General features: G+C 47.0%; 3 protein-coding genes across 3 annotated transcripts; 1 reads left to right on the top strand and 2 right to left on the bottom strand.

Moving 5' to 3' along the window:
- Nucleotides 1-1,472: 1,472 nt before the first annotated feature.
- LOC311500928 (uncharacterized protein) lies at nt 1,473-9,770 on the top strand. Its single transcript, XM_084562566.1, has 4 exons — nt 1,473-2,127; nt 2,417-3,651; nt 6,511-6,628; nt 7,270-9,770. The coding sequence occupies exons 1-4, from the start codon at nt 1,824-1,826 to the stop codon at nt 9,048-9,050; spliced, it is 3,438 nt and encodes a 1,145-aa protein (XP_084418692.1). The 5' UTR covers nt 1,473-1,823; the 3' UTR covers nt 9,051-9,770.
- A 295-nt stretch (nt 9,771-10,065) lies between these two features.
- LOC311501714 (uncharacterized protein) lies at nt 10,066-14,067 on the bottom strand. Its single transcript, XM_084563687.1, has 2 exons — nt 13,097-14,067; nt 10,066-11,727 (listed from the first exon to the last, which is right to left on the bottom strand). Exons 1-2 carry the CDS (start codon nt 13,380-13,382, stop codon nt 10,442-10,444), a joined length of 1,572 nt encoding a protein of 523 aa, XP_084419813.1. The 5' UTR covers nt 13,383-14,067; the 3' UTR covers nt 10,066-10,441.
- A 3,663-nt stretch (nt 14,068-17,730) lies between these two features.
- LOC311501721 (uncharacterized protein) lies at nt 17,731-20,056 on the bottom strand. The gene is made up of 2 exons (XM_084563700.1): nt 19,086-20,056; nt 17,731-18,698 (listed from the first exon to the last, which is right to left on the bottom strand). The coding sequence occupies exons 1-2, from the start codon at nt 19,369-19,371 to the stop codon at nt 17,842-17,844; spliced, it is 1,143 nt and encodes a 380-aa protein (XP_084419826.1). The 5' UTR covers nt 19,372-20,056; the 3' UTR covers nt 17,731-17,841.
- Between the last annotated feature and the right edge of the window lie 571 nt (nt 20,057-20,627).

The raw sequence follows: 20,627 nt of genomic DNA, 5'->3' as shown, positions 1-20,627 counted from the left end.
TCCCTTGTCGGTGTCCTGTCCCTTGAAGGCGTCCTGTCCCTTGTCCTGTCCCTTGAAGGTGTCCTGACCCTTGTCCCGTCCCTTGTCCCGTCCCTCGTCGGCGTCCCGTCCCTTGAAGGTGTCCTGTCCCTTGTCCTGTCCCTTGTCGGTGTCCTGTCCCTTGAAGGCCTCCTGTCCCTTGTCCTGTCCCTTGTCGGTGTCCTGTCCCTTGAAGGTGTCCTGTCCCTTGTCCTGTCCCTTGTCGGTGTCCTGTCCCTTGAAGGCGTCCTGTCCCTTGTCCTGTCCCTTGAAGGTGTCCTGACCCTTGTCCCGTCCCTTGTCCCGTCCCTCGTCGGCGTCCCGTCCCTTGAAGGTGTCCTGTCCCTTGTCCTGTCCCTTGTCGGTGTCCTGTCCCTTGAAGGCCTCCTGTCCCTTGTCCTGTCCCTTGTCGGTGTCCTGTCCCTTGAAGGTGTCCTGTCCCTTGAAGGCGTCCTGTCCCTTGTCCCGTCCCTCGTCGGTGTCCCGTCCCTTGTCCTGTCCCTCGTCGGCGTCCTGTCCCTTGTCCTGTCCCTCGTCCCGTCCCTTGAAGGTGTCCTGTCCCTTGAAGGTGTCCCGTCCCTTGAAGGTGTCCCGTCCCTTGAAAGTGTCCTGTCCCTTGAAGGCGTCCAGTCCCTTGTCCTGTCCCTTGAAGGTGTCCTGTCCCTTGAAGGCGTCCAGTCCCTTGAAGGTGTCCTGTCCCTTGGAGGTGTCCCGTCCCTTGTCCCGTCCCTTGTCGGTGTCCTGTCCCTTGTCCCGTCCCTTGTCGGTGTCCTGTCCCTTGTCCTGTCCCTTGTCCTGTCCCTCGTCGGCGTCCCGTCCCTTGTCCCGTCCCTCGTCGGCGTCCTGTCCCTTGTCCTGTCCCTTGTCCCGTCCCTCGTCGGCGTCCCGTCCCTTGTCCCGTCCCTTGTCCCGTCCCTCGTCGGCGTCCTGTCCCTTGAAGGTGTCCTGTCCCTTGGAGGTGTCCCGTCCCTTGTCCTGTCCCTTGTCGGTGTCCTGTCCCTTGTCCTGTCCCTTGAAGGCGTCCCGTCCCCTGTCCCGTCCCTCGTCGGCGTCCCGTCCCTTGTCCCGTCCCTTGTCCCGTCCCTCGTCGGCGTCCCGTCCCTTGTCCCGTCCCTTGTCCTGTCCCTTGAAGGTGTCCAGTCCCTTGTCCCGTCCCTCGTCCCGTCCCTCGTCGGTGTCCTGTCCCTTGAAGGTGTCCTGTCCCTTGTCCTGTCCCTTGTCGGTGTCCTGTCCCTTGAAGGTGTCCTGTCCCTTGTCCTGTCCCTTGTCGGTGTCCTGTCCCTTGAAGGCGTCCTGTCCCTTGTCCTGTCCCTTGAAGGTGTCCTGACCCTTGTCCCGTCCCTTGTCCCGTCCCTCGTCGGCGTCCCGTCCCTTGAAGGTGTCCTGTCCCTTGAAGGTGTCCTGTCCCTTGAAGGCGTCCCGTCCCCTGTCCCGTCCCTCGTCGGCGTCCCGTCCCTTGTCCCGTCCCTCGTCGGCGTCCTGTCCCTTGTCCCGTCCCTTGTCCCGTCCCTCGTCGGCGTCCCGTCCCTTGTCCCGTCCCTTGTCCTGTCCCTCGTCCCGTCCCTCGTCGGCGTCCCGTCCCTTGTCCCGTCCCTTGTCCTGTCCCTCGTCCCGTCCCTCGTCGGCTCCTGTCCCTTTAAGGACACTGCTTGTCTCCCTCCACTCCAGCAGAGGGCGCTGTTCGCTTCGCTCCGCTTCGCTCCTCTCGTCGCTTCGCGTCGTCGACGCGGAACTCGGACCGTGTTTACGTCCCCGCTGTCTCTGTCTCTTTGTTCTCTGCGCTCCGGGTGCGGAGAAGCCGCAGGATGTGCGCCGTGCAGCTGCTGCGGGTGTCGGTCCACGAGCGGATCAGCGCCGCCGCTGAAGACTTTCTGCTGCGGCTGGAGAAAGGAGAAGAAGCGGCGGAACTTCCGGCGCTGAGAGCGCTGCTCACCGAGCGGCTGACGGCGGCGGCGGAGGAGATCGTCGGTCTGTTCGAGGAGACCGTGGCGGAGTACGAAGACCGAGTGGAGCGATCAGAGCGGGAGATCTGTCGCCAGAGGAGGCTGCTCGATGCCGTGCTGAAGCCCCAAGTCCGGCTGCACAGAGCGGCTCAGGCTAATGCTAACGGTAGCTAGCATCACACCAGCGCAGGATCTTATTCTGAAAAACACAAACAGGAAACACAACATGTGACAACACCAGTGTGTCAATAAAACATAAAACTATTAGTATGTCAGACTGTCACCAGGAAACAGTCAGCTCAGCAAGGCATCATGGGAGCTGTAGTTTCAGTTGCTTAAAGAAGCAAATAAAATGTTTTTATTCGAACACATCTGATAAAAGAGTTTCTGAAGCTGATCAGCTCTGACCTCAGACACGTTCACATGATGAACTGAAATCTGTGTCTGTGTTTCAGCCTGTCCTCCAGAAGAAGAACTGGCTGAGAACCAGGAGGAGAACCAGGGGGAGAACCAGGAGGAGAACCAGGAGGAGAACCAGGGGGAGGACCAGGAGCAGGACCAGGAGCAGGACCAGGAGCAGTGTGGTCCTCCCATCAAAGAGGAGCAGCAGGAGGTGTGGAGCAGTCAGCAGGGAGAGCAGCCTGAAGGTCTGCAGGAGGCTGAGATCACCAAGTTCACCTTCAGTCCTGTGAAGACTGAGGATGATGAAGAGGAAGCTCAGTCCTCTCAGCTTCATCACAGAGACTCTGAAGGAGGACAGGACTGTGATGGACCAGGACCAGGACCAGATGGACATTTGCAGCCTGTGAGTGAAGACAATTCTCTGGAATCGACTGAAACTGACGACAGCGACTGTGACTGGACACAAACTAACGAAGGTGAGCAGGACGTGAAGGACGGTGATGTCCCCGAGAGTGACGCTGGGTCCTCCATGAAGGAGAGACCTTTCCCCTGCTCCTACTGCGGGAAAAGATTCAGCCTGAAGGGAAACCTGAACAGACACATAAGAGACCACACGGGAGAGAGACCCTTTCCCTGCACAGACTGTGAGAAATCCTTCAAAGACAGCGGCTCCCTGACGGCACACATGAGGTGTCACACCGGAGAGCAACCGTACAGCTGCTTGTTCTGCGGGAAGAACTTCAGCGGCAGAGGAAACATGACGAGACACATGAGGATCCACACCGGAGAGAAACCGTTCAGCTGCTCCGTATGCAGCAAAAGCTTCCACGTGAAAGAACATCTCAACAGACACATGAAGTACCACACAGGGGAGAAACCGTTCAGCTGCTCTGTGTGTGGGAAAGGCTGTGCTCAGAAAACAGATCTAAAAAAACACATGAGAGTCCACACAGGAGAGAAACCATTCAGCTGTCCCTTCTGCGGGAAGTGCTGCGCTGAAAAAGGAGACTTGACCAAACACATGAGAGTCCACACGGGGGAGAAACCATTCAGCTGTAACATCTGTGGGAAAAGCTGCGCCCAGAAAGGAAGCCTGAAGATCCACATGAGAGTCCACACTGGAGAGAAACCCTTCAGCTGCTCCGTCTGTGGGAAATGTTTTACTGTGACAGGACATCTGAAGAGACACATGAAGCTGCACGCGGCCGACAGTCAGCTGACTGAGTCGGCAGAGTCACAGGAAGCCAAAGGACAAGACGACGGTCACAGCGAAGGGTCAGTGAACACATCATGACGTACATCAGGTGGCAGGAAACGGGACGCGCATGTGAACGCACATTTCTTAAAGAGCGAGGCTGAAGGCTGGTCTCATGAGCGTCCTGGAGATCGTGAACGTCACAGAGCGAAGCAGCATTTACAGACGAAGACAGACGTCCACTGGTGTGGAAGCTGAAGGTCTGTCCCTGATGTTCAGGAGGAAAGAAGCAGTGACTGATCTGATGTCGACAGACGGACTGGAGTCGTGTCTCTGCTGCAGATTCAGAGAAACAAAAATCAAAGAACAAATGCAGATGTTCTGGAGGTTAAATAAATGTTTACTGGAACATTTAGGTCAAATAATCTGCAGCAACTGTTTGTCCCTGAGTTGAGTCTGTTAGGCTGTGATTGGACAACGTGTTTGGCTTCTGTGATTGGTTACTCATTACCATAAATTCACCTGTCCCTGATCTGGATTGGCAGAGGAGGATCACCTGTGAACTCAACAGGTCTTGGGGCCCGGACTACTTCTACAGGTCGTAAAGAGGTGGCAGCCATCTTTGTACATAGACTTTCTGTTGCATTGTGGGAAATTAACACTAAAGAAGAAGTCCTGGAAACTTTCAAGCTGCTCATCAAACAAGGACCTTACTGAGGTTTATTGTTAAATTATTGACACTGATCAAGTGAAACAGATGTTCATGTTACCGATCGACAGACACACGAGTCAGTCTGACCTGTGTCTGGTGTTCAGGACTAGAAAAGTATTCTGATCCATAAAGTAATAATATAATATTATAACGACTCCATCAGCGCATGAGTTCCTGTTGGAGTTGATCAGTGAGTAAAATGAAATTATATGCTTTTATTTTGGAGGAGCTGACTCTGTTATAAAACACTGCTTTAAGGATTCTTATTTAATGTGAATATAAATAAACTCCATCACTACATTAGTGGACTCTGTTTGACTCCAGTCAGTCGTTGTTTCTGTGAAGCAGGTTCTTCTTCAGCAGCTCTCAGCCAATAAGAAACTAGAGAATCCATGAAGGAGAGAAACTACACGGCTGTGTCGTCTGCGTGAAGTATTTCTGCTGCAGTTCATCAATAAAACAAAAAAAAATACTCACACTAGAAAGAAACTGCTCAGTGTAGAAACTGTCACTGCATGAGGACACATCAGAGAGAAACCGTTCAGCTGCTCCGTCTGCGGGAATAGTTTCACCTGGAGACAAAGTTTCATTAATCACATCAAATATCATCCGGAGACGGTGAGACGGGGAGACGGGGACGCCAGGGCTAAAGGACTCATTTTAACTTTCTAATCTATAAACTCTTCCTCCAGTCTGGTTGAGATTAAAGCTGAGAGTCTGACCTTTAATGTCCAATGCTCACGTCTCGCCCATCCACTCCTCCTTTAACATTTATTATAGAACTGAAGTTCATATTGGTTTTATATATTTCTCGTCGGTCTCACGTTTAGTGGAGGCCTCGTCTCTTCCTCCATCGTTCTCCATCAGCTTCTGCTCCTGTTTGTCTTTAACAACCTCCTCCTGGTTTGGACCAGAGCGTCTCTGCTCTGATGAAGCTGAATGTCTGAAAATTAAACAATGAAGTGTTGGATGTTAAATGTTCTGAGAGCTGTTTGTCTCTGAAGCTTCTCAGTCCTCCAGGTCAGTGTTTATCTAGGAGGAAGGATCTTCTAGAAACACAAGAAGTCCAGCTGTCTTAGTCTCAGATTAGTCTCTATTGTCAGAATCTCCAGCTGGTCTCACCTGGTCTCACCTGGTCTCACCTGTCCATCTCTAAGTCCATGTGTCTCACCTGGTCTCACCTGTCCCTCCACCTGGTCTCACCTGGTCTCACCTGTCCATCTACCTGGTCTTAATCTAAATGTGTCTCCACATGCGTCCCCAGCCAGCACTTGAGATCTGATCTCAGTTTGTGTGTCTGTAAATCAGCAGCGCCATCATGTGGTCAGTAGAATATTGTAGCAGCTGCTGTCTCTAATGGATCTCTACCTACCGCTGGATCAGAACCATCAACAGCTGCTGGTTGACTTGGAGACATGATCCAGATGTTGGAACCAGATGGAAACACTCTCACATGTTAAGATCTGATTTATTCTAGAGACAAAGACTCAGACTAGACCTGAACCCTGAAGCTTCGTCCTCAGAGGATCCAGGTCTCTGATGAGGATCCAGGTCTCTGATGATCATGATCAGATCAGTAATGAACCACGTGATGAATCAAACACAGACTCAAACGTCTTTGACATTCAAACCACATCCATCTGGTCTCTATTATCTGTTAGCTGTGAAGCTATCGGGAGCTAGCTGTTGACTTTTAGCCTGGTCCATTTATCCGCAGGCAGGTGGTGACTGTTAGCTTTAGCTTTAGCTTTAGCTTTAGCTTAGCAGCAGCATGGTGCCAACTGGTTTCAGACAGAACACAAACCTGTTGACTGCAGCTCGTGAGGCTTTGAAGACAGACTGAGGACCTGCTGTTTCCGGTCCATCTCCTTTTCATATCCGGACTCTGTCGGACCAGATCTCTGTGAGCCGGAGTCAAATCCTGAAGTCTGGACATTTTCCACCAACATCTAAAGCTCTCTGCGTTCAGGAACCGGAATACTGCTTCCGGCTCTCGGCTCGCCTTCACAATAAAAGCCTTTACAGGGCATGGACACGTCTTTTTCTTCTGTGGTGTTTATTAAACACAAACACTCGTCCTCCACAAACCAGGACTTCCTCCACCTGAAGACAAACGTCGCTGATGAATGAGCTGCAGCTCCTCAGGCTCCAGATTCTCAAACCAAGAAGAAGAGGTTGTTTTTCTCTGAAAAATGTCCCGGAAGTGCTTGATGGACCGACAGTGCCGCAGGTGAACGCAGAGAAGCTACGAGACAAAAACTGAGAAGCGTCGACGGTTCGGTCCAGACGCGGCGATGAACCGGCACCGAGAAGTCCGACCGGAGGACCGGGACCCGGAAACGAGGCTGAAAGGAGAAGGTTCGTTTGGTCTCGACCGGAACCAGCTAAACTAAGCTAAGCTAACGTCAGGCTAAGCTAACGTTAGCTAAACAGTTCCTCCACAGACAGAACGAGATGTTATTGTTGTTTATTAAAATGAGACAAAAGTAAAACAGGAAGTAAACAACAACAAATAAAAGGTAACTCCTTCACAATAAAAGTTAAAAAACAAAGTAATCACATTATTTTAGAGATGATCAATAAAATAAAATAAAATAAAAACATGACGAGATTTATTTGATTCTTGTTTGTTTAAGTTTATTGAGTTTATCTGATTTTAAACTTTGTTTTTATAAACTTTAACAGAATCACAGTCAGATGTTTGTTCTTTCTTCTTCAGTTCCACAAAACAAGAACCTTTTAGATTAGTTCTGTTTTATATAAATAAAGATCTTTGTCTTTGTAAAAATCTTACGTCGACTAAAAACTAAAACCTCTGACGATGAATCTGAGGTTTTAGTTTGTGTCCTCAGTGATAAGACGCTTTAAATCTCCTCCAGCCAATAAGATGCGAGACATGATGCTCTCATCACTGTCGTCATGGTAACTTCGTAGCAACATTAAAACTTTAAGAAACAGCTCAGTTGAATAAAGTTTAACATCCACCGTCTGCATTTCAGTTTTACCCTCAGACGTCAGGAAAGTGATTGTTGGTGAAGAAGAAGAAGAGGAGGAGGAGGAGAACCAGGAGGAGGACCAGGAGGAGAACCAGGGGGAGAACCAGGAGGAGGACCAGGAGGAGGACCAGGAGGAGAACCAGGAGGAGGACCAGGAGGAGGACCAGGAGGAGAACCAGGAGGAGGACCAGGAGGAGGACCAGGAGGAGAACCAGGAGGAGGACCAGGAGGAGAACCAGGAGGAGAACCAGGAGGAGAACCAGGGGGAGAACCAGGAGGAGGACCAGGAGCAGGACCAGGAGCAGTGTGGTCCTCCCATCAAAGAGGAGCAGCAGGAGGTGTGGAGCAGTCAGCAGGGAGAGCAGCCTGAAGGTCTGCAGGAGGCTGAGATCACCAAGTTCACCTTCAGTCCTGTGAAGACTGAGGATGATGAAGAGGAAGCTCAGTCCTCTCAGCTTCATCACAGAGACTCTGAAGGAGGACAGGTAAAAACTGAAGCTGACGGAGGAAGTCCACGTTCAGGTTCAGACTCCTCTGAGACGGAGGTCAGTGACGGAGACTGGGAGCAGAGCGTCGAGTCTCCGTCAGCTTCACATTCTCTGGCGCACACAGAGCTGAGCGTGATCGACGTTAACTGTAACGTGGAGCGGTCGTTCAGCTGCTCCGAGTGTGGACAGAGGTTTGGACGTAAACCTCATCTGAAGGCTCACATGAGGATTCACACGGGAGAGAAACCGTTCAGCTGCTCCTTTTGTGGTAAGAGATTTTCTCAGAAGGGGAACTCCATCAGCCACATGAGGCTTCACACCGGAGAGAAACCGTTCAGTTGCTCCGTCTGCAACAAGAGCTTTAGATACAGCGGAGACGTGAGCCGACACATGAAGATCCACACGGGGAAGAAGAAGAAGGACAGGAAGGACAGAGACGCCGTCAGCGTTCAGGCAGCGGAGGAAGGACTGAGTTTCGATGCAGACCCGCGTCTCCGATCGGCTGCTGACGTCCAACCTGAGGCTAAAGCCAGAGACAAGTCCCCCACGCAGCAGTCAGAGGCTCAGAAGACAGAAGACGGATCTCTGAGTCTCAAGGAGTTGTTCAGCTGCTCCAAGTGCACAAGAACTTTCTGCCGTAGAGATCACCTGATGAGTCACATGAGGACTCACACCGGAGAGAAACCGTTCAGCTGCTCCATCTGTCATAAACGTTTCAGCTGCAGCGGGAATATCTTGGCTCACATGAGAGTCCACACGGGAGAGAAGCCCTTCGAGTGCAACTTCTGTGGGAAACGTTTCAGCCAGAAAGGAACTCTGCAGTTACATGTGAGGATTCACACGGGAGAGAAACCATTCAGCTGCCCCTTCTGTGACAAAAGGTTTGCACATAAAAGACGAATGACGCTGCACATGTCCGTCCACACCGAGGAGAAACGCTTCCGCTGCTCCGCCTGCAACAAAAGATTCACGTGGTACACGCAGCTAAAAACTCACAAGTGTGTCAGCGGGACGCCTCAGCCTCGTCAGACGGACAGGAAGCTTCCGCCGAAGGAGTCGTTCAGTTGCTCCGAGTGTGGGAAGAAGTTTAGTCTGAAGGGAAACCTGAAGACACACATGAGGATCCACACTGGAGAGAAACCGTTCAGCTGCTCCATCTGCGGGAAGAGCTTCAAACAAAACGTCCATCTGACTGAACACATGACGATTCACACCGGAGAGAAACTGTACAAGTGCAGCGTTTGTGGGAAGGGATTCAATAAGAAGCTGCTTGTCAGAAACCACACGTGTGTTTAAGGTCATGTGAACTGAGAAGTTGAGTTAAAGAGACGAAGCAGCAAAGAAACTAAAGATGAACATGAATGAACACGTTTTATGTCTGTGAAGGTTTTAGTCGCCCAGGTCAATCTTATATCCAGAAACAAAGCAGAAACAAGGATAACTGGACTTGTTGTGTTTGTAGAAGACGTTTCCTCAGAGTGTTCAGCTCTAAATGATGTTTAGGTTTTTATCAGGAACATCTGTGAAGGTCACATGACTAGAGTCTGTTAATGAGCTGATACTCACCTGGACCTGAAGAATGTGTCTCATATATTTGTGCAAACATTCAGAGCGTTTCCTGTCCAGGAGGAGGCAGCTGCTTGTTTGAATAACCTTTATTTAAGTGTCATGGACAAAGTGAGCAGAGGCTTGATCTCCTGTTCAGTCTCAGCTGTGAAGGCTAACGCTGCTAGCATGCTAACTGATGTGACTGAAGTTTCAGGTGGAAGAACAGGAAGTGACCGACCAGGATAGAAACACGTCACAGGATCAAATTCACACTAAAACATAAATATACATTTTGAACGAAGCTGTTTTCTGATGTGATCATGTGACCTCGCGTCATGAAGAACAAACTCATTAATAATTCATCTGAATGAATCAGGTCAGTGTGATGTCTCCTGTAAACATGTCTCTGACTGTGATTATTGTTGTGATGATCGTCACAGGGCGCCGCTGTTGGAAGAACAAACGACTTTAAATAAATAAAATATGTTTCATCTGTTTCTCATCACTTTCCTCAAAGCTTCATCTTCATCATCTCTACCGTTTGTTTTTAATCCTAATTTTACTTTAACCTCATCAATACGTGTTTATTTTATTTACCTTCACATCAAAACTGATTCAGAAAATAAACCAACAAATAAGTTCATGTTTCTGTCAACGTTGAAACGTCGTGAAGCTGCAGATGATCAGTGAGTTCACCTGAATCAGCCTCAAACAAGAAACAAAACTCAAAGATCTGCTGCGACAAATGAATCTTCATTCAAACTCTGTTTTTAGTCCTTTAATGGATAAAGAACACGTTTATATCCACGTCCACGACTCGCTGCTCTGACCGTCAACAACGTTCTGAAGATGCTGAACACCAAGAGAAGACCTGACACCAAGAACAAAGCGTTCAGTCCAAATCTGTTGACACAACACAAGTCCTGTCAAGGTTTAAATTAATGCGACTGATCAGATTCAGACTGAAACAGTCACAAACAACAGGATACATTCAGCCAAGAACTGAACTTTATCTGTTTTAAGTTCATTCCTTCATGTTTTAAAGGTTTTTATTATAATTTCAGAAGCTCCACACATCGTGGTGTCTCCATCCTCAGCGTCCTTCCTGTTGAACCGTGTCTCTTCAACATCAACATCGATCACGTCTCCTCTCTGTGGACTTCCAGGTGTTTTGTCAGACTTCCTTTCTGTCTGTATCTTTTCCCACACACAGAGCAGCTGAACGGTTTCTCCCCCGTGTGAATCCTCATGTGAACCTTGAGGTTTCCACTCTCAGTAAAACTCTTCCCACAGACGGCGCAGCTGTAAGGTCTCTCTCCCGTGTGGATCTTCATGTGTTTCTGCAGACATCCGTTCCATGAGAAGCTCTTGCTGCAGGTGGAACAGCTGAAGGGTTTCTCTCCGGTGTGAATCCTAATGTGAGCCTTCAGCTGCCCCTTAGAGCTGAACCTTTTCCCACACTCGGAGCAGCCGAACGACTTTATGCAGAGCAAACATCCGCCGGCCTCGCGGTCGTGTCCGCAGCAGAGGGAGGTCTGGTCCTCAGACACTGGTGGTACCGGTCCGTCTGGACTTGGTCCTCCCTCAGAGTCTCTGCTGTGATGGACACACTGATGTCCAGTGAGCTGGTGAAGCCACGAGAATCTCTTGTGACAGACTCTGCAGCTGAACGCGCCCTCTCCTCTATGGACCGACGTGTGCTGCTTCAGATTCCCCCTCTGAGCATACTTCTTACCGCAGATGGAGCAGCTAAACGGTTTCTCTCCCGTGTGAATCCTCATGTGAACCTTCAGATTTCCACTTTCGTTGAAGGTTTTCCCACAGATGGAGCAGCTGAATGGTTTCTCTCCGGTGTGGATCCTCATGTGTTTCTGTAAACGGCTGCTCCATGAAAAACACTTCCTGCAAACAGGACATCTGTACGGTCTCTCTCCTGTGTGACACCTCATGTGTAGCCTCAGGTAACACATGGAGCTGAACCTCTTCCCGCACTCAGAGCATCCTAGCGACCGCAAACCCAGCTCCTGGGTCCTGGCTGCTCCTGGTCTTGGTTGTAGTCCTAGCTCTGGATCTGGTTCTGGTTCTGGTCCTGGTTCTGGTCCTGGTCCTGGTCCTGGTCCTGGTCCTCCACAGTCCTGTCCTCCTTCAGAGTCTCTGTGATGAAGCTGAGAGGACTGAGCTTCCTCTTCATCATCCTCAGTCTTCACAGGACTGAAGGTGAACTTGGTGATCTCAGCCTCCTGCAGACCTTCAGGCTGCTCTCCCTGCTGACTGCTCCACACCTCCTGCTGCTCCTCTTTGATGGGAGGACCACACTGCTCCTGGTCCTCCTCCTGGTCCTCCTCCTGGTTCTCCCCCTGGTTCTCCTCCTGGTTCTCCTCCTGGTCCTCCTCCTTGTGGATCAACTGACTGGCAGCAGGAACCTCTGAAACACAAACAATGAAGGAAACAGAGACTTTAAACGTTTTATATCAGAGACAAATAAGACCAGTGACGGTAAATCATCCACATCACCCATCTGTCTGTAGAGGACAGCTGGTCTCTAGTGGACGTCCCAGGCTCTGGTTGCCTAGGCAACTATCATATAAACATGTCTAGTGTATGGACAGAGGCAGCTCTTCTTCTTCTTCTTCTTCTTCATACCCTGACGCTCCAGGTCGCTATCATCATGGTGGATCTGGTGGAATTAAACGGTGGACGGTGTTTCCTTCACTGACACGTTTGGTTAACTCTGTGTTTGAGTCACATGTCAATCAGCTGAATCAGTGGCTCCCATTGGTCCAGATCAGTTCAACTTGGCACCGCCCACTTCACCTTTAAAAACCTTTTTCATCAACATCTCTGGTCTCTGATCTCCTGAGGGAACGATCAGCTGATCTCTGTCTGTGATCAGCTGATGTCAGTCTGTGATCAGCTGATGTCTGTCCATGATCAGCTGATCTCTGTCTGTGATCAGCTGATGTCAGTCTGTGATCAGCTGATGTCTGTCCATGATCAGCTGATCTCTGTCCATGATCAGCTGATCTCAGTCTGTGATCAGCTGATGTCAGTCTGTGATCAGCTGATCTCTGTCTGTGATCAGCTGATCTCTGTCTGTGATCAGCTGATCTCTGTCCATGATCAGCTGATCTCTGTCCATGATCAGCTGATCTCTGTCCGTGATCAGCTGATGTCAGTCTGTGATCAGCTGATGTCAGTCTGTGATCAGCTGATGTCTGTCCATGATCAGCTGATCTCTGTCTGTGATCAGCTGATCTCTGTCCATGATCAGCTGATCTCTGTCCGTGATCAGCTGATGTCAGTCTGTGATCAGCTGATGTCAGTCTGTGATCAGCTGATCTCTGTCCATGATCAGCTGATCTCTGTCTGTGATCAGCTGATCTCAGTCTGTGATCAGCTGATCTCTGTCCATGATCAGCTGATCTCTGTCCGTGATCAGCTGATGTCAGTCTGTGATCAGCTGATGTCAGTCTGTGATCAGCTGATGTCTGTCCATGATCAGCTGATCTCTGTCTGTGATCAGCTGATGTCTGTCCATGATCAGCTGATCTCTGTCTGTGATCAGCTGATGTCTGTCTGTGATCAGCTGATGTCTGTCCATGATCAGCTGATCTCTGTCTGTGATCAGCTGATGTCAGTCTGTGATCAGCTGAGATCATTAAACCTACAGATGTTGAGAACATCTGGATGATCAGTGTTTACACAGCAGGTCCACGTGTGGTAACATTAATTATTCATCAACTTGTTCCTCATGTCCAGCTGTTAGCATTAGCTTAGCCTCCAGCAGCACCTACCTGCTGAGCTCCGCTTCCCTCCAGCTGTTAGCATTAGCTTAGCTTCCAGCAGCTCCTCCTCATACTCCCTCATGGTTCTCTCCACGTGGATGAAGATGTCGTCCACAGCAGCTGTTAGCCGCTGACGGACGAACTCCTGCAGAGCCTCGAGCCTCTTCATCTGGACCAGGATCAGACCGGACGTTTCTTCTTCTTCGTGTTTATTGTCTTGTCTCAGACCAACCTGAAGCCTCCATCCGCTGTTTGAACGAAACGTTTTCACTTCCGGTCTCCAGATGAAAGACATATGTTGTTTTTGTCAACGTTTGCTGTTTAAACAAATCAAACAGGAAACGACGTCTGTTTACAATTACTTCCGGATCACATTTCAAAATAAAGGTATTATTTATTCGTCATCCGTGAGTCAATATTTAATAAATAGTTTGTCTAACTATGAAAACATTAATGATGTATGTGTTTGTGATTTAATCCAAACACGAGGTCGAGCAGTTAAATGTTGACTTTACATTTTCCACCAGTCTCGTCTTTTATTGTGAAGGTGAGCGGTGTTCCGGTCGCAGAGTTTGTGTCCAGACTTTAAAAGATTCCTTCAGACTGCGGATGTTCACTGTGTCTCACAGAGACCTGTCGGACATTTACACACAGCAGTGTCCGGATATGAAAACTCCCGGATCTTCTTTCAAAGCCTGAGGAGCTGTTTGTTTCTGTGTGAAACCAGCTGTTCACTGGGACCATGTGATGCTAAGCTAAAGCTAACGGTGCACACCACAAACTGTTAACTGTGTTCATAATCACTTCATTTATTTTATTTATTTCTTTCAGTCTTTTATTTCGATGTAAATTGATTTTAAACTTCATAGATGATGTTGGTTACATTTCCTGTTTCCCTACAAAATAAAAGTCCTGCTCTGTTTGAAGCTTGATTCTGATTGTGATGTAAATATCTTCAGTTATAAACAAACATGATAATAACATGGTTATAAACGTGTTGACAAGGACAGAAATTAATGATGAACATTTAATTAAAGCATAAATTAAATAATCTGTTAAAACAGAATCATTTAAATGAAGATAGATCAACAATAAATAAATAAATAAATAAATTTGTGGCCAGTTTCATTGTTCTCTACGTCGTGATGAAGAGTTTTACAAAATGTAGAATCAAAGCAGAGCTCAACATTAAATGAGAACAAACATCTTCTCAGAGACCAACTCTGTGTCCATGTCTCCAAGAGTTCAGTCGGGTCAAACCCAGATGAATCTGACGGCAGATTATTTCTCTTTGATCAGCAGACTGGATGTTTCAGGTCTTTTTTTTTTTCAAAACGTGTTTCTGTTTTTCAGTGAGTCAAGTTTCAAACATCTCACAGTTGAAGATTACAGATGTTCGTACTCTGTATGAGGAAGAGGTTTGTCCTGTACAACGACACAAAGAAGCTGATGGAGGATCTGAGAGACCATCACAACCAGACACTGATTCTGATGTTTCTGATCCTGACGGCAAGAAAGACTCAGAGGACGTAAGAGAACATGTGGATGCTCTAAAGGGAACTCACACGGGAGACATGAGCTGCTCAATCTAAAACAGGACTGAAAGGAAATTTAAAGACGCACATGTTGGTCCATTCAGGAAAGAAACCGTCCAGCTGCTCTCTCTGCGGGAAACGATTTATGATGAAAAAATCACTTGTCAGTCCACGAGGAGAAACCGTTCCCCTGCTCCCAACGTGGAAAAAGATTTAGAATGAAAGCAGTTTAAAGAAGCACATGTTAATCCACTCTGGGGAGAAACCGTACAGCTGCAGCGGCTGTGGGAGACGCTTCCGATGGCTGGCTCAGATGAACACCGTTAAATTTATAAGCAACATATTTTCAACGTGAGGACAGTGAGGACAGTGTGGACAGTGACTTTTGGACATGAATCAGCTTCAGACAAAGAAATTCTTTGAGCTCTGATGCTGTTGACAAGAATCCTGAGTCAGATTCAAACTCTCTGAAAGTGAAGACAGATGTTCTCCAGACAAGAAACAGAACATCTGTCCAAAGGACTCATGTCCACTGAAGACTCAGGTGTACGTCCAGGAAGAACATGGACATTTGGTCCGCTCCATCTGTGGATACCAGTGTTTCTACAGGCGTCAGATGAAGAGTCACACTAGAGAGAAACCCTTCAGCTGTCCTGTGTGGGAAAAAATACACCCAAAAGTCGAATATGCAATGTCACAAGAGGATACACAAAGGGGAGAAACACTACCGCTGCAGTGTGTGTGAGCGAAGCTTCACCTGGTTCAAAGAGCTGAAGAGGATGGATTATTTACCTGGACACAGGTGAACTCTGATCAGTCGTCTCTCTCCCTCAGGTCTCTGTAAACTGAACTCACAGGAAATAACGCTGGGCTGCATTTTATTATTATTTTATTAATGTTAAAATAAAAGTCTGAACTGAAACATTTCACCTGATTCTTGTGTTAAATGAGATGTTAAAGCTGATTTACCTTTTTATTAGAAACACTGTTGACATGAGAAGGAGGCTGAGACATCTATGAAGCCTTGTTAACTTTAAATGTTCAGGGAGAAATATTAAATCCAGAAGAACAGAAGAAGAACTTTACACATCATCAATTATCACTGATCAGATTCAGAGGAAACATCTGGAGACAAAGAAACGATGTTTAAACATTTAGAGGCTGAAACAAAGTCAAGTTAACAGAAATGAGACCTGAGGGAAAAGAATGGAAATAGAAGAATAAAATGTGGAGACAAAACATTTATGTTGTTTAAATGAATGGACTGAGGTCAAACACACTGGGAGCTGGCAGTAAAGCAACACCACACGTAGAACACAGAAGAAGAAGCAACGTATTTTCAGACTTTATATAAAAGACGGACAAACCCTCTGTGACGTCACAAGTTGGATTCTGAGCAGCGGGAAAGAAGCTCAGCGATGGACGTCAGCGTTCACTCAGACCTGGATGCTGTCGCCAGTCAGTAGCGTTGAAGGTGAGCAGGAAGCAGACCTCCTGTTCTCGGATTACATTTCAAAATAAAGGTAGGATTTACAGCCTAACGTGTAACTGACTCTTTTATTGTGATAAAGTGTCAAACTCAGCATCAATTAATCCTTAACTTCGTTGTACAATGACATTAAAGACATTCTATTTTATTCATGTGATTGTAATTAAACCCAGACTGAACGTAGAGCAGTTAGAGTCTGATGAGCTGGAGACGGTGAATATTTTCAGACTGTGACGTCTCTGGTTTGAGTTTTCAAACCGTTTCAATCAAGCACTTACTCTGCAACAGGACGTTTGTTTGGGTGGACAGACACGAGAGGGACGTCCACGGCTGGAGGAGGACATCAGTCAGAGGAGGAGCGTCCTCCAGACTCGCTGTTAAAGCACTAACTTAGATTAGATGATGTGGAGTTCTGTTATGAGTCTGACTGTGTTTAGATTCCTCCAGGTATTAGACGGCTCCACTACAGAGCACATCCGTGTATCTGATGATCTTCTGATTCATTTAAGAAGCTACGGAGTCAAACTTATTTATTTAACAGTTTAGTTTTCTAGTCATCATTAAATAAGACGCTGATAAACTCTCAGGTTGATTTATAACTTTATTAGAAACTTTGATGCTTCTTTGTTTTTGTTTTAAATGTGATTCACTAATAAAAACATAAAGTTGACAGAAATATTTTGAGTTAATCAGCTGAAATACTTCAAATGTGAAGTATTTCAGTCATTGTTTGAAATGTTCTAGTAATGTTTTATTTTTAATGGCGACAGGAAATGATGGCGTCCAGCTGTTTGTAACGTAAACATGTCAGAATGTTTTCCATGTTGTTACAGGTCTTTAAGTTATTTCTGATCATTAAAAACTTTGACCCAGAGCGTTAAACACAAACACACACTTAGTTCAGATCATGTCTGTTAGCTCATTAGCTTGGAGAGCTAACTGTTTACTGAACAACACTGTGAATAAAAAAGGCTCTGTACAATTAGCTGTTAGCTGTTAGCTGTTAGCTGTTAGCTGTTAGCTTCTTGTCAGTCAGACGTCAGACTTTTCTTCTTCATGTTTGTTTACGTGGAGTCTGTCAGTCGGTTGTTCTCTGAGGTGTTTAAGGACCTGCGTCATGTCCGAACTTTACAGTGTCAGAGCAGTAAAGACGTTTTATCTGTTGAGTCACCTTCTAACGGATTCATCTTCTGATTACATGAAGCTGACCATGTTTCATTTGACTTTTATCTGATTCTGAAGTTGAGCTTCTCATTGGACTGTGACGTTGACGTCATTAAAGTCTCAGTTCCTTTATCTGACGGTTCAGCCTGAAACATCCATGACTCGACACCAGCTTCGTTCTTTTAGTCTCTCGTCTCTGAATCTTTGAGTCAGTGAGTCTTTGAGTCTTTGAGTCAGTGAGTCAGTGAGTCAGTGAGTCTTTGAGTCTTTGAGTCAGTGAGTCTTTGAGTCAGTGAGTCTTTGAGTCAGTGAGTCTTTGAGTCTTTGAGTCAGTGAGTCTTTGAGTCTTTGAGTCAGTGAGTCAGTGAGTCAGTGAGTCTTTGAGTCTTTGAGTCAGTGAGTCAGTGAGTCTTTGAGTCTTTGAGTCAGTGAGTCTTTGAGTCAGTGAGTCTTTGAGTCAGTGAGTCTTTGAGTCTTTGAGTCAGTGAGTCAGTGAGTCTTTGAGTCTTTGAGTCAGTGAGTCTTTGAGTCAGTGAGTCAGTGAGTCTTTGAGTCTGAGTCCAGCCTCAGCTGTTGCTCTCTCTGACACACTTGTGGCTCTTGACCTGCGACTGCCAAGAGAATCTTTTGTCACAGATGCTGCAGCTAAACTGTTTTTGTCCCGTGTGAACAGAGAAGTGATAAGTCAGGTTGGCCTTCTGAGAGAAGGTCTTCTCACACATGGGGCAGCTGTACGGTTTCTCCCCCGTGTGAACCGTCATGTGTTTTTTCAGACCTCCTTTCTGTGTGAAGCTCTTCTCGCAGTACAAGCAGCTGAAGGGTTTCTCTCCGGTGTGGATCCTCATGTGGTTCACCAGCGCGCTGCGTACAGCGAAGCTCATTCTGCAGAAGGAGCAGCTGAAGGGTTTCTCTCCTGAGTGACATCTCATGTGACGGATTAAATTTGGCCTCTGAGAGAATCTTTTCCCACAGACGGAGCAGCTGTAGGGTCTCTCTCCTGTGTGGTACCTCATGTGTCTGCGTAGACTGTCCTTACGGCCGAAGCGTCGGCCACACTCAGAGCAGATGAAAGACTTCTTTCCGGCGCCACTTGCTGCAGCGTCGTCGTGGTGATCAGGTCCAGGTCTTCTCATCTTCTTCACGTCGTCATGGTGATCAGGTCCAGGTCTTCTCCTCTTCCTCACGTACTCCTCACTGACGTCCGTCTCAGCCTCGTCTCCAACGATCGGCTGTGAGCGTACCTCTGGACCGAAGGCTCTGGCCGGGCCTGGTCCTCCGTCATCCTCTGGAGCTTCATCGTCCTGGTCCTCAGTCTTCACGGGGACGGGGGACGAGGCGACGTCCTCCTGCTCCTCTTTGATGAACGAGTCCTCAGACGGAGCGTCCTCATTCACCAACACCTGCTGGACGTCTGCAGGAGACGCTGACACAGACAAATGGCTTATTATGAGACGGAGGATGATGAAGATGATGAAGGTGTGTCCACTCAGTCGGTCTCATTGACCTCCATGTTAAACCAACAGGTCTCTGGTCTCCTGATTAAATTAGATCAAGGATTTATTTTATTTCCACAGAAACAGAAACATTAACAGAGTTTTACATCTTCAGATAAAATAAAGGAAGCAGATTAAAGGAGACCAGACCAGGTCCTAGTTAGACCTGATAGAGACCTGAGCTCCATTCTCTCAGATAATAAACTGAATCAGGTTGAAGAGTTTATAAAGTAACGACCAATAAAAGACACAGACTGATCAACGTAGAAACATATTCTAGTATCGTTAGCATTAGCTTAGCCTCCAGCAGCACCTACCTGCTGAGCTCCGCTTCCCTCCAGCTGTTAGCATTAGCTTAGCTTCCAGCAGCTCCTCCTCATACTCCCTCATGGTTCTCTCCACGTGGATGAAGATGTCGTCCACAGCAGCTGTTAGCCGCTGACGGACGAACTCCTGCAGAGCCTCGAGCCTCTTCATCTGGACCAGGATCAGACCGGACGTTTCTTCTTCTTCGTGTTTATTGTCTTGTCTCAGACCAACCTGAAGCCTCCATCCGCTGTTTGAACGAAACGTTTTCACTTCCGGTCTCCAGATGAAAGACATATGTTGTTTTTGTCAACGTTTGCTGTTTAAACAAATCAAACAGGAAACGACGTCTGTTTACAATTACTTCCGGATCACATTTCAAAATAAAGGTATTATTTATTCGTCATCCGTGAGTCAATATTTAATAAATAGTTTGTCTAACTATGAAAACATTAATGATGTATGTGTTTGTGATTTAATCCAAACACGAGGTCGAGCAGTTAAATGTTGACTTTACATTTTCCACCAGTCTCGTCTTTTATTGTGAAGGTGAGCGGTGTTCCGGTCGCAGAGTTTGTGTCCAGACTTTAAAAGATTCCTTCAGACTGCGGATGTTCACTGTGTCTCACAGAGACCTGTCGGACATTTACACACAGCAGTGTCCGGATATGAAAACTCCCGGATCTTCTTTCAAAGCCTGAGGAGCTGTTTGTTTCTGTGTGAAACCAGCTGTTCACTGGGACCATGTGATGCTAAGCTAAAGCTAACGGTGCACACCACAAACTGTTAACTGTGTTCATAATCACTTCATTTATTTTATTTATTTCTTTCAGTCTTTTATTTCGATGTAAATTGATTTTAAACTTCATAGATGATGTTGGTTACATTTCCTGTTTCCCTACAAAATAAAAGTCCTGCTCTGTTTGAAGCTTGATTCTGATTGTGATGTAAATATCTTCAGTTATAAACAAACATGATAATAACATGGTTATAAACGTGTTGACAAGGACAGAAATTAATGATGAACATTTAATTAAAGCATAAATTAAATAATCTGTTAAAACAGAATCATTTAAATGAAGATAGATCAACAATAAATAAATAAATAAATAAATTTGTGGCCAGTTTCATTGTTCTCTACGTCGTGATGAAGAGTTTTACAAAATGTAGAATCAAAGCAGAGCTCAACATTAAATGAGAACAAACATCTTCTCAGAGACCAACTCTGTGTCCATGTCTCCAAGAGTTCAGTCGGGTCAAACCCAGATGAATCTGACGGCAGATTATTTCTCTTTGATCAGCAGACTGGATGTTTCAGGTCTTTTTTTTTTTCAAAACGTGTTTCTGTTTTTCAGTGAGTCAAGTTTCAAACATCTCACAGTTGAAGATTACAGATGTTCGTACTCTGTATGAGGAAGAGGTTTGTCCTGTACAACGACACAAAGAAGCTGATGGAGGATCTGAGAGACCATCACAACCAGACACTGATTCTGATGTTTCTGATCCTGACGGCAAGAAAGACTCAGAGGACGTAAGAGAACATGTGGATGCTC

This window comes from Chelon labrosus (genome assembly GCF_963514085.1).
Source record: "Chelon labrosus genome assembly, chromosome: 16".
NCBI classification, from domain to species: Eukaryota; Metazoa; Chordata; class Actinopteri; order Mugiliformes; family Mugilidae; genus Chelon; species Chelon labrosus.
The sequence above is the reverse complement of the archived record's forward strand: the minus strand, read 5'-3'. Positions and strand labels throughout refer to the sequence as shown.